The sequence below is a fragment of the Durio zibethinus genome, chromosome 28 (assembly GCF_047325235.1).
Source record: "Durio zibethinus cultivar Kanyao isolate XHJ-2024 chromosome 28, ASM4732523v1, whole genome shotgun sequence".
NCBI classification, from domain to species: Eukaryota; Viridiplantae; Streptophyta; class Magnoliopsida; order Malvales; family Malvaceae; genus Durio; species Durio zibethinus.
In genome coordinates this window covers 4,608,684-4,621,401 of record NC_143189.1, presented here as the reverse complement: position 1 = coordinate 4,621,401, position 12,718 = coordinate 4,608,684, and the positions used below count along the sequence as shown (strand labels likewise).

General features: G+C 32.9%; 2 protein-coding genes across 3 annotated transcripts; both read left to right on the top strand.

Moving 5' to 3' along the window:
- Positions 1–1,394: 1,394 nt before the first annotated feature.
- On the top strand, positions 1,395–3,643 carry LOC111280370 (protein TIFY 11B-like). 2 transcript variants are annotated; one of them, XM_022867687.2, is made up of 5 exons: positions 1,395–1,822; positions 2,063–2,249; positions 2,502–2,800; positions 2,914–2,971; positions 3,337–3,643. In XM_022867687.2, exons 1-5 carry the CDS (start codon positions 1,687–1,689, stop codon positions 3,473–3,475), a joined length of 819 nt encoding a protein of 272 aa, XP_022723422.2. In that variant the 5' UTR covers positions 1,395–1,686; the 3' UTR covers positions 3,476–3,643. The 2 variants fall into 2 exon arrangements, with proteins under 2 accessions (XP_022723422.2, XP_089613481.1); XM_089757355.1 differs by having other exon boundaries at positions 3,342–3,501.
- A 1,253-nt stretch (positions 3,644–4,896) lies between these two features.
- On the top strand, positions 4,897–11,854 carry LOC111280369 (oligouridylate-binding protein 1C-like). The gene is made up of 12 exons (XM_022867686.2): positions 4,897–5,355; positions 7,111–7,172; positions 7,519–7,621; positions 8,734–8,810; positions 8,885–8,946; positions 9,051–9,138; positions 9,332–9,407; positions 9,507–9,537; positions 9,909–10,028; positions 10,207–10,292; positions 10,784–10,960; positions 11,285–11,854. Exons 1-12 carry the CDS (start codon positions 5,257–5,259, stop codon positions 11,567–11,569), a joined length of 1,266 nt encoding a protein of 421 aa, XP_022723421.2. The 5' UTR covers positions 4,897–5,256; the 3' UTR covers positions 11,570–11,854.
- Positions 11,855–12,718: the final 864 nt, after the last annotated feature.

Below are 12,718 nucleotides of genomic sequence, written 5' to 3'. Positions count from 1 at the left end.
ATTTTTATTTTTATTTTTATTTTTAGTAAAACTAGAATTTATTTTTTAATTACGTAAGAAAAGTTGATCGATGGTAATTAAATATTTATGACACGTAATATAATTTTATTAAATATTTATATAATTTTAATTATTTAATTAACAGTAATAATATAAAATTTTAAAATATTTGAGAAAATAAAAATTATAATATTAAAATAATTTTTTATTTTTTTAAATATCAAAATGACTGAAAATATTTAATACAATAATTATTTTACATATTAACCTTCAATTATAATTTAAAAATCATTCATAATATTAATCATTTTCCTTTTCTTAAATCTAAAAGTCAACAAATATCTTTAAAATCCAATCCTAATTGTATCATATTTATTATTTTACGTACAACCCAAGGCAACTTATTCATTGAACAAAAAGCGTATTTCATGGTCATATGATAAAAGTTTCTTCGAATTCCAAATTTAGTAGGTTCATGTTATTATCATTAAAAAAAAAAAAAAATCTAGTAAGTATGAAATGTAAATTTTAATATTTACAAATATTTTTTTAATTTGTAAGTTACAATATTTTTTATACTATTTTAAGATTCAAATCTCATATTTCAGTCATTAAATGATAATTAAAATGCAATATGATTATATATTAATATTATAATCTGTTTTTTTTTTCTTTTTCATACATTTGTAAAATATGAGTTTAATTGGAAAAATTACTTGAAAGTAAAGAGGTTGAAATAGGCACTTAATTATTAATATTTTTAATTTAATAATTTAAGTATGAATAAATATTTTGTTATTACTCAATAATAAATTTTTAATGTTATATTGATATAATATGATCGTGTCATCGTTATATATCATTATCATATCCACAATATTTCATTTGAGTCATCATTTAATGTGTCTTGTGATATATTAATAATTGATGCAAAAGGTTATGTGGCAATGTTACATAATATTTGATGTTATCATGTTAATACGTAATTAAAATTTAATAATTAAATGATAAAAAAAATTAATTTTAGTGATTAAATAAAAGCCTTAATAAATAATTATTTAAAAAATATAATCATAATTAAATAATTAATAATATATTTTAATAATAAACATGGGATTTGGACCACTGAATTTGCTGTTTTTCCATTATTATGAATTTTAAGAATTGTTTAAAAAAAGAAAAAAAGAAAAGGACTTTGGTCCACATCCAAAGGGCAACCATGGAAAAAGTGAAATAGGCAACTGCAAGGAAAAGCCTATTCAACTTGACTGTTCTTCCCCTACCACTATCGGCTTCAACATTATCATACAATATTTTCTCTTTCTTAACTTTTTCTTTAATGCAAAAAAAAAACGTGCTTAAATAAAATGAATAATAATAATTATTTTTTAAATAATTTCCAGATAAAGAAACCAGGACAAGTTATATAGAATAAGGAAACCAGGGCAAGTTAGATAGCTAAATCATGTTCGTAGAACGAGGTGAGATTTGGAGATGCCTGCTTCCCCCTTGCATTCCTTCCTGTCATACACCTTCAGCGGTAGTCTCTCAAAGTGGCAAAAAACTTAGATGAGCGCCTGAAACTTGATGTTTCACTAGATTTAAATCTTTGACAATCATTTCATTCTGCTTTGTAAGAAACTTGAGAGCTTTCGAAAAACAGTAGAAGAAAAAAAAAAGTAAGCAATGTCCAATTCAAGCCAAAGGTCTGGTAAGGCTCCTGAGAGTGCAAGTTTTGTCAATCTTCTTAGCCAGTACTTGAAAGAAAAAAGAAATCTTGGAAATATCAGCATTGGAATGACTTCAAAACCTGAAGCTAAAGGTACCCTTTTGCTTTCTTTCTGGGCTTCTGTTTGTTGGTGGGAAAAAGGCCGTAGTGAAATTCTGAGCTTTTGTTTGGGTTTCTATGGGTGGTTTTGAGTGAAGAATTTACGATTGGTTGATGTATCAAAGATTTTCCTTCTTTTTTTTTTTTTTTTTTTTCTGTGCATGCTATTGGAAAGAGAAGTTCTTGAATTTGGGAAGAAGGGTGTTTTATATTCTATGTTTGGTGATGTTGCAGGGCTTGAAACATCTAGGCAACAAGCAATGACAATGAACTTTTTGCCCAATTTGGATAATTCTTCTGAGAGTTCGAGACCAAATGTTGTGGCGTCTACATCAAATGTGAAATCTTCTGATTTTTTTCCAGATATTCAAAGTTTTGGTGCCTTCTTTTTCAAGGAAGATACTGCTAAGACAGATTTCAGGTGTGTGCTTTTTTTCCATTTATATCACAATATATTTAGATGCCTCTCATTTGATTTTTTATAACCCCAACCTTTTAAAAGGAATGCTATAAAAAGTTTTACCATTTCATTGAGGAATTATTACAAGTTTAATGCCTTCCTGTTTAAAAATTAAAGCAAGAAGGGCAATGAGAAACCACCGAAATACTCATACTATTGACTGAAAATTGTAAAAATATCTATGAACTGAGAATATTGTATTTGTTGGTTTAGGAAACAAGCACTAGTGGAGCCAAAGAATGCTCAGCTCACCATATTTTTTGGCGGTCAAGTGCTAGTATATAATGACTTTCCAGCGGACAAGGTCAAGGAGATCATGGACTTGGCCAGCCAAGGATGCTCAGCTGCATGTGGTGGTATTGTTGCTGACTCTGGCATGGAAAAAGTTATTTCTTACATAGACGGAGGTCACTCTAGCAATTCTGATATTCCTGACCTGAACATCACCTCCACGACTGAAAACAGTTCTGTTCAAGATTCTTCTGTTGAGCGGCGTCAATTTGGTGGTTCAGGTAATTGATATGTGGCCTTGAATCAAATCAAGGAAGTTGCTGTTGAAAATGTTGAAAGCTTTTTACCATTAATGACTAATTCTAATTCATTTGCATGTCTTTGCTCGCTGCAGATTTGCGAATTGCAAGAAGAAATTCACTTCACAAGTTCTTTGAGAAGAGAAAAGACAGGTAAGCAAGTTTTGCCAGCACTAGAAAAACTTTTGGATGCTATGCTTCACAAAAACTGTTTAATTTCTCTAGATCCTAGGATATCATTCTTCTATGGGACTTGCTTGGATTATGCAGAACTAGGGATCTCATATCTTGTTACAAATGAAACAAAACTGGTGCATTCTATTGCTAACTTTTTTTTGCTCGACTAGAAAATGAGAGAGAACCCTTTTTCTTTTTCATTTAATCCATCAAACACCATGTGTATTCTGGCCTTAAAGGTAGTATTTGACTACCATATGAAAGACCTTAGTTCAAATGTAATCTTGTTCTTCTTGACTTCATTAAATGATCACTAAATTGATCCTTGGCTTCATTTTCAGAGCAGCCGCAAGAGCACCGTACCAAGTTAACAACCGACTAGGATCTTCTCCTCCACCTAAACCTGATGAAAGCAAGTTCTCTCATGAGGAAGGTCAATCACCTAAAGAAGCATCAAGAGATCTTGATCTCAATTTATAATTATATTGATCACTTCATTGTGTTGCAACTTAGGATACCTTAGTGACACAGGCATAAGGACCTTAATTCTTAACTATTGTTGTTAGGCATTTTATACTTCTATCAGTATAATTTTTGTAACTAAACTGTTACAATTAAATTGAGATCAGATTGGTTTTTTTAATGGAAGTTTAATCCATTGATGGTTTAAACCCCCAAAACTGCTTTATATCTTCTTCCTGACGAACTTTGTTGTTAAGTTGGAAGCTGGCAAATGACCAGTTCATTAAATGGTTTAAAATTGATGAATCAGAAGAGGGGTTGAGTGTTGAAGCCTCTGTTTTCAGAGGAGCAAAGGTATCTGTCTTATGTTGTGGACTTATGGTTCCCGCTCAGCAGAGCATTCACAGGCAAAAACACTCCACCAACAGCAAGAACCAAGCCAAGCAATACCGCAAAGCATGTGAAATACCCGCATCAGAATTGAACAGGCCGAGCAAACAGCGTCGGATTCCTAGGCTTTTCCTTTCCCCCTTTCGTGCCACTTTTTCATCATGCAAGGTGAGTGAAAGATCACGTTTTGCACACTCAAGTCTCAGCGCTTGTTCAAATTCAGAAAAGGCTTGACAACATAGTCTTTATGGCTATAATAATGGCATCCTACGAAAAGAAACAAGTATAATGCTAGGCTATGAGGGGCAGGTCTTTGATTTGAAGAAGAAATTATAGAGTTTCCAGCATGACATAAATGATAAAAGCTTTACTCAACAGCTTTTTCTTTTCCAAAAGAAAAAAAATTAATTATCAGCAGAAGAAGCATTATCATAAAAATGGATTGGCAGCAGAAGCATTGAGCAGGTAAGAATTGTAAGGCTACATTAATTCTGAAATACATTAGTTCGAAGTTGACATAAGAAATTAAAAAGATACAAACTAAACAGCAGATTTTCCAGTGAAGTATGAATGCACTTCGACTATATATTGAGAGCAAACAGATTTTGAGGCAAAAGGTTTCCTAGCCTTAAAAAAGGATGGCACTGGGAACAATGATGCCATCTTCTACTAGTCCAGAGCCCCAAACCAAACTGTGTGATTGATTTAAATATGTGATCAATGCTAGACCGCTGAATCTATTTTTTTATGTAGATATAACAATTCTAATATCTGTATCGTATTATAATTTGTTTTGTAAAATGCAAGACATATTTTTTTATTTTCATTAAAATTTTAAATCATATGATTTTTGTATTTTTTAATCCTGTTACTGTATCTTATTTAAAATTGTTAGCAATAAGAAATCTTATTATGACAGACATGGGCCGCTGTGTCAAAAAAAGCCCATTATCTGGTCCGTAACATGGCCATTGGGCCTAAGCTTTTGTACTTTTCTAAGCCTGTCCAATTTTAGAGTTTTAGTTCCCTATTAGTCTTGGACAAAACACAAGCGACAACAAATTTCACATGTTGTCGACCCAAAAAGGCAATATTCTGATATGTTCACACGTGGCATTTCTTCATTTGTTATAGACAAACAAAGTAACATTGAGAAGCAGCTTTATCTTTCTCCTTCCCTCAATAATATTCCCACTATAAATACGTTTTTGGAGCCGCGCGCTTTTCTTCCTCTTCCTTCAGAGGCCTTTTTTACTCTTTCATTTGTGGTTTTTTTTTTTTTTTTTTTAATCTTTCTTTCAAATCCGTACTCTGAAACCTAGCGAAGGAGGTAAAAGGAAAAAAAAGGGATAATTTCCTCGGAAACCACACACCCCGATTAATTTTACCTAAAAATCGCCGAGAAAAAAATGCAGCACCAGAGGCTGAAGCAACAGCAACAAGCCTTGATGCAGCAAGCTCTCCTCCAACAACAGGCTCTCTATCACCCAGGCATCTTAGCTCCTCAGGTTTTCCACTCTTTTGTCTCTCTTATCTCTTTAATTTTTCGGTAATTTCTCTTCTACGAGTTTTTGTTCCGGTTTTTAGGAATGATTTGTTGGATTTTTCAAAATCGTGTTATGATCTTCGAGCTCGTGTTTTGTTTATTGTTTGTGATTGACTGGTGGAGCTAGGGTTAGTTTGGGACTTTTATGCGGTTATGATTTAGCTTTTGAAAGATAAGTTTTTTCCATGGGTTTTGCTTGAATTCCGTGGACTTTGTTTCTATTTTGTTGTTTTCTGGTTGTTGAATGTATTTTTCTTTCATTCTTCAGTTTTTTTATGCTTTATTGGACGGAATGTTGAATTTTTACATTTTGTTTTTGGAAATGAGAAAGTCTGTGTCTTTAACATGCTTTTGGTGTAAAGTTAAGCTCATGGTTTTGGGTTTGAAATTTGATGAGAGATTGTTTTGTTTCTTAATATTTTTACATTTTCATCATTTCATGAAGTTCCAATGTTGTTATATGAAGTTGCAATCGGCAAGCTAGTAGGTTCGCTTTTGGTGTTTTCTTTCTCATTTACTTGGGTTTCTCACTACTTTGGTTTTATTTAGCTTACTGCTAATCGAAATCTTTTTGCTGTTTTGCAAATGCGAAATGATTGAATGTGTTTGGGTATCGTTTAGTTGCCATCTCTCTTGTACACACTCACAATCAATCAATCAATCATTCTATTTTTCTATGTTTTTATGTATCTCTCTGTATCTCTTGCTTGCTAATATTGTATAAAAATGTGCAATTTATTTCTCTTGCTCTCTTGTTTCAAGTGTTAGAGCGTAAAAGATGGTTCCTGAATTTCATTTTGGGACTCTTTAGGTTTATAGTGCTGGACTATAACAGCATGAAGTAAATTTATAAAGTTTAGGATACTATCAATATTTTTTGCATTCTGTTGAAGTTACATTTCCTGCAGATCTTTTTGTTTCAATTTTTTAGAAAAATATAGGTTTGTTTTTCAATTTGGAGGAGGGAGCTCAAAGGAATTTTGAGCTGCATTATCCTTGAATTTACTGTCCTGTGGACTACAGTTCTGCTGAAGTATGTCTTGTTTAGATGAGGTGGAATATTTTGGTCTGGTTGTCGCCGTAAAACCAAAGGGGAAAAAAGGGATCATAGAAAAAGCAAGAAAATATAGTCTTTTTTGGCTTTAAGTTGAAATTGTTTTCAAAGAGGTTGGAGAAGTGATGCTCTCGTTTCTAATGGTTGTAGTTAGCAGCTTGTTTTGGTCTTTCATCATGGTTTGACTATGTTTCACACTGGCTGTCAACCTATTGCAACCCTCCTCCTTTATCCGGGCTTGGGACTGGTAGTGTGACAACACGCAAGTGGAGAGATCAAAACATTTAGCGGCAGACCACGAAAGATATGGATGCAAGTAATTAAAAACGATATGATGGTCAAGGAATTAGATGAAAAGGTGGTTGTTGATAGAAATAAGTGGCGCAAGAAGATTCAAACTACAATCTAACTTGATTCTCTTATTTGGTTTTTCATGCAACTGACCCCAGAGTATGGGATATATGGTTTAGTGTGTTGTTGTTGTGGTTAGCAGCTTGTTTGTTTTTCTAGGTTGAGTGTTGGATACCTTCGAAAACTTATCTTCTTTCTAGGACTTGAAAGCTTTAGAATTGGGTTGAGTGGGAGGAGACTTTTTTATACATCATTTCTTCTTTTCCCCTCTTTTTTTTTATTTTTTTTGTTTTTCACTTTTTTATTTTGCAGATAGAGCCAATCCCAAGTGGAAATCTGCCTCCCGGTTTTGATCCAAGTACTTGCTGCAGTGTGTGAGTGTTTGCCTAGATATTTTAACTTTTTTTTTCCCCATTTTGTGTGTCTGTCGTTTCCCCTTCTTGCTTAAGCAACTACCCTAGTCACTTTAATGCTATGACTATATACATAGGTGACACTTTCCTTCATCAATCTGATGATTTGAAACGTTACTTTTACCCATGGTGCTAAATTCTAAGCCATGGATCTTTTAATTGATAGTTAAATGGTTTTGGGAATGTGATACTTGTATGTTCTTTCATCTTTCAAGCAACTCAGAAGGTTACTTAAAGCCTTTTATTTATTTTTTTGTTTCTTTTTTTTTTTTAAACTTCTAGGTTTTTTATTTTTGAGAAACTGCAGGTATGTGGGAAACATCCATACACAAGTGACGGAACCACTACTCCATGAGGTTTTTGCAAGTACTGGTCCTGTTGAAGGTTGCAAGCTTGTCAGAAAGGAAAAGGTACTATTTTCAATATAGTAGATTCTTTTTTCCCATATGAAACTATGAGGATGCTCTAATTGTGCAATGCTTAACTTTCTTTACTTAGTTTTCTCCCTTTTCCTTTACGCTATGTTTGGATTGAGGGGAAGGAAAGGAAAGGAAAGGAAAATAAAGGAAAGTAATGGAAATAGAAAAATCCTTCCTTTGTTTGGATAAACTTTTAATTTAAAGGAAAGGAAAGGAAAGAGGTGGAAACTCAACACTTTTTTAATACCCCAATTTGGGGGAAAAGCTAAGGAAAGAAAAGTTGAAAAAAATTTATTTTTATAAAAAGACTATTATATCCATCCTTTTTAATATTAAAAACCTAGTCAAGAAAACCTAACTACATCACAATCTTCTTGTAATTTTTTCAAAGCCATCTCTTTTTTTAAGTAAGTTTCACATGTCTTTTCCAATATAAAATTTTTTTATAATTTTTTGGTTATCTGATTTTGATGAATGAATGAATATGAATAGATATATTTTTTGGGTTTATGAGATGTAATGTTTTTATGTGATTTTATTTTTTATATTTAATAGTTTTTATATGAATACATTGCCAAAGTGATAGTGTGTTGAAATTTTGGCAATAATAAAAAAATCCATCAATGCATGTTTGTAAAACATTTTTCTGTTTCACTTTATTAAAAACCACTGATATAGCGGCAATAGCGGCAATTGTGAGGCCATACAAGATAGCAAACGTATCATGGTTCAGGAGTGCTCTAAAATCACAGGCAATGAAATGTTATAATTGAAAAAAATTATTATAATGAATCATTTCCTTTTTTTTTTTTCACTCTTTATTCAAACAATGGGTGTTGGAATTTTGTTCCTTTCTTTTATTAATTTTAATTATCCAAACAAGGGGTATATATATATATCATTTCCTTTCTTTAAAAAAACTTTTTTTTCCTTTCCTTTCTTTTCCTTTATAAATATTTATCCAAACATTACCTTAGCCTATTGATTGCCATATGATTGACAGGTCTTTTGTTTCTCACTCTACTTTGTTTTCTCCCTTTTCCTTTAGCCTATTGATTGCCATATGATTAATATGTCTTTTGTTTCTCACTCTACTTAATCAGTCATCATATGGATTCATCCACTACTTCGATCGCAGATCAGCTGCTCTTGCTATATTGTCTCTAAATGGAAGGCATTTGTAAGTATTAACTTTAATGTTTTCCTCATACTTTATTTTGATTGTGCTTTTACATCATATCATGTAATCTGCAGATTTGGACAGCCTATCAAGGTCAATTGGGCATATGCTAGTGGTCAGAAAGAGGATACATCAGGTTTGCTGATGTTTTTGTTTGCTAAATTTTGCTCTGAAATATTTATGATGTGCTGGCAATTATTTTTTTAATTATACTGTTTGATACTATCATAACTGTTGCAGGTCACTTTAACATTTTTGTTGGGGATCTCAGTCCTGAGGTTACTGATGCTATGCTGTTTGCATGCTTTTCTGTTTATCCCACTTGTTCGTAAGCATCTTTTCTTTTTTATCTTGATTTCCGTTAATGCATGTGCTGTAACTTATTAAAAGTAAATCCCTAAACTATCAGGATGTGCAAATTTATTAGTCAGTAAAAATTGATTAATGTTTTTGTGTTGCTTAAAGTAGTGATCTATTGGTTCACAATAAATAACAAAAATGATGTCTTAACTGGATTTCAGGGATGCGAGGGTTATGTGGGATCAGAAAACTGGGCGTTCAAGAGGATTTGGGTTTGTTTCATTTCGCAACCAGCAGGTACTGTTTCTTGGTTAAGTTTCTGGTGGCTCTTTGTGTTTCTCTTCCATTATGATGTTACTTCATCTATTTATGTTCACATTTTTTTTTCTCTGTTAGGATGCACAAAGTGCAATTAATGACTTAAGTGGTAAGATTGATGCTTTTTACTCTATACGTGTACTTTGTAATCTTTATTGGTCGCAGTTTTAGCTCATCAAATAAAGCTGTGAATTTTTTATTCAAAATTTTATTTCATGTCTTTTATGCTTTGAAGTAATCCTAATAGGTTGCTGAAATAGTAATCTAAAAATGTTTTCCCTTTTCTTTTCCCCTAGTTATTCTTTCATGAATTTTTCTGTAAAATCACCATGTTTAGAGTATTGATCCACTAAATTATTGTGGCTGAGGTGGAAGAATTGTATTTAGTTCTAATTTTTTAGATGAATTATCATTTGCATGAATTGTGGTTATTTGATATTGCAGTGAAAATTCTAATGTGCTTTTGATTCATTTTTCTAGGAAAGTGGCTTGGTAGTCGGCAGATTCGTTGTAACTGGGCAACAAAGGGTGCCAGTAGCAACGATGACAAGCAGAGCTCTGATGCCAAAAGTGTGGTGGAACTCACCAATGGCCCATCAGGTGTGTTTGTTGTGGCGAGAATCATTATCTTTTCTTTAAATCAACCATTCATGTATTATTGCTTTGTTCAATGCAAACCCCAAAACTGAGTATTTTGTTTCTTTTATTCAACCTTTTATGGATCTTTAAATTTATGCCAAATGGAAAATAAACTTACATCTATTAGCTTGGCATGCAGAGGATGGTAAAGAGACAACCAATAATGAGGATCTTGAGAATAATCCTCAATATACTACTGTTTACGTCGGCAATCTTGCTTCCGAGGCAAGTAACTGTCTCCAACAGCTCTTCTATTTATTATTTTGCACATGCAAGTTAATATTGAAATGGGCTTTACAAAGCATTAAGAGGCATGGGCTTAGTTTAGATGGGACCAGTGAAATGAGCATTTCCTTAGGAAATCTCATCTTTCTAGATGCACGTAAAAAACTCAAATTTTCTAAACTTCAGTCATTTATTTTTTTAAAAACTCAGCTAGAGTAAAAAGAATGATTGGGCTCTTACCTATCAATTCAAGCTTCTCAACCAATGATAGTATAATTGGGCCCCTACCTATCAATTCAAGCTTCTCAACCAATGATAGTATGAGCCTGAACCAGCTGTCCGTATGTGGGCTGTGAGAACTCCAATCATCTAATAAAAGTTCTTAGTGCATTTGAGAGTTGGCGTTGTGTTCTGAAAGCTCCAGTTACTTTGTACTGTAAATAAACATGCTTGGTTCTCCAATAAAACCAATAATTTTTTAATTTTTTCAGGTCACCCAACTTGAACTCCATCGTCACTTCCATGCACTTGGTGCTGGGGTGATTGAGGAGGTTCGAGTCCAGTGTGATAAAGGCTTTGGCTTTGTGAGATACAGTACTCATGCCGAGGCAGCGTTGGCTATTCAGATGGGGAACACTCAGTCATTTCTGTGTGGCAAGCAAATTAAGGTTTGTTCTCTTCTTTTAGTCAAAATTTGACTTCCTTCTGTATTTGAGAAAAATAAATATTTAACATAATGTGTACATTTGAAGTCTTTGGAGGAGGATGTTTTGGAAATTCTTTGCATCGGTTATTATTTTTATTGAATCATTGACCCTTCAGTATTCCTAAAATGATCCGTAGAATGAGTTGGATGATTGTTAGGGATGGTTGATGTTCATTAAATTCAATTTTGCTTATCTAATGATCTTGTAGTTGTAGTCGGAGTTCCAACTTTCAATTTTTAATTCCTTGGATAGTGAGAAATTGACATGTTTAATTTGTTTGTGCAGTGCTCCTGGGGCAGCAAGCCTACACCACCAGGGACAAGTTCAAATCCACTTCCCCCACCTGTAGCTGCACCTTTACCTGGCCTTTCAACCGCTGACCTTTTAGCTTACGAGCGACGACTTGCCATGAACAAAATAGGCGGTGTTCATGCCCTAGTGCACCCTCAGGGACAGCATCCTCTCAAGCAAGCAGCAATGGGAGTGGGTTCTGCTGGAGCAAGCCAGGCTATTTATGATGGTGGATTCCAGAACGTTGCTGCTGCCCAGCAGCTAATGTACTATCAGTAATAAAAATAGAGTTTGTGTGGTAATACCCTTATTTCCTGCATTTGCAGGTTTTATTTGAGTTCCAAACACAACATTTAGGAGGCTTTTCAGTGTATTTTCCTTTTTTTTTTTTTTAATCTGTGAGGTTGCACCCTGCTTTTATCAGTACATATGATTGCCTTCCAGATTTTATTTGAGTTCTACAAGGCTTGGAAGCTTTTTAATGTATTTTCTGCTATGTATTTCATACGGTTGCTGTCCCAAATCCCAATGGATATATAAAGCATATTTGCACCTTTCTCTTGAGTTCCACACTTACATTTCTACTGTACTTATATATATATATATTTTTTTTTCTCTTGTCATAGTTGTTTGGGTTTATTTTTTGATGGAATATTTCTACGGTTTCTGTCATGAAATTCTTATGAAGCAAATACTGGATATATGTACTCTGGACATGACCATTATAGACAAGGGTTAGACAATAGAACCAACATTGTTTCTCGTTTATATTTTTGATGGAAAATGTTTAAATTACTGCTTGCCACTATACCAAATACCAATCAGGTAAATGTTTATCGACGTATGAATTAATTAGCATGAGATTTTTTTTACATTTATAAGTTACGAATTTAAATGAGTTTGTGCATAAATATTTTGTTCAGTCAAGTTGAAATAAAAGGTAAAGGCAAACAAAATTTAAGTCAGGCATGATATTTTTGCTTATGTTTAGAGGTTGCGAGTTTAAAAAGGATCGTACACAAATCTTCTTTAGTCAAGCAAATATATAGAGTAAAGAGTTAAAAAAAAAAAGGGTAAACTCTGTATGCATTATTTGTGATTTGCTACTTTTTCACTTACAGCCCTTCTGATTTTTTTTTTGACTTATAATCTTGAAGTTTGCTTTTAGTAACAGTATTAAAAATAAATCAGGAATTTTTTTTGTAATTTTACCAAAATCTGATTGATTTTTTATGCTGTTATCCTGAAGTCAATCGTAGAATTATAAGTGAAAAAAAATTTACACTAAAGGCATAAGTGAAAAAGTTGCAAACAGTAGGTGTATGTGAAATTTATTCTTAAAAAAAAAAAAAAATCAGGTAAATTAATACTTAAACGGTGCGTTTAGGACTGACCTCGTTTGGCAAACAGTAGGACTGACCTCTTTTT

Bases quoted from the DNA above. Each gene is read 5' to 3' on its own strand.
- LOC111280369 (XM_022867686.2), top strand. From the start codon at position 5,257: ATGCAGCACCAGAGGCTGAAGCAACAGCAACAAGCCTTGATGCAGCAA. The intron at 8,947-9,050 runs GTTTGCTGATGT...TAACTGTTGCAG, and splicing joins TCAGAAAGAGGATACATCAG to GTCACTTTAACATTTTTGTT. The intron at 10,293-10,783 runs GCAAGTAACTGT...TAATTTTTTCAG, and splicing joins TCGGCAATCTTGCTTCCGAG to GTCACCCAACTTGAACTCCA.
- LOC111280370 (XM_022867687.2), top strand. From the start codon at position 1,687: ATGTCCAATTCAAGCCAAAGGTCTGGTAAGGCTCCTGAGAGTGCAAGT. The intron at 1,823-2,062 runs GTACCCTTTTGC...GTGATGTTGCAG, and splicing joins TTCAAAACCTGAAGCTAAAG to GGCTTGAAACATCTAGGCAA. The intron at 2,972-3,336 runs GTAAGCAAGTTT...CTTCATTTTCAG, and splicing joins TTTGAGAAGAGAAAAGACAG to AGCAGCCGCAAGAGCACCGT.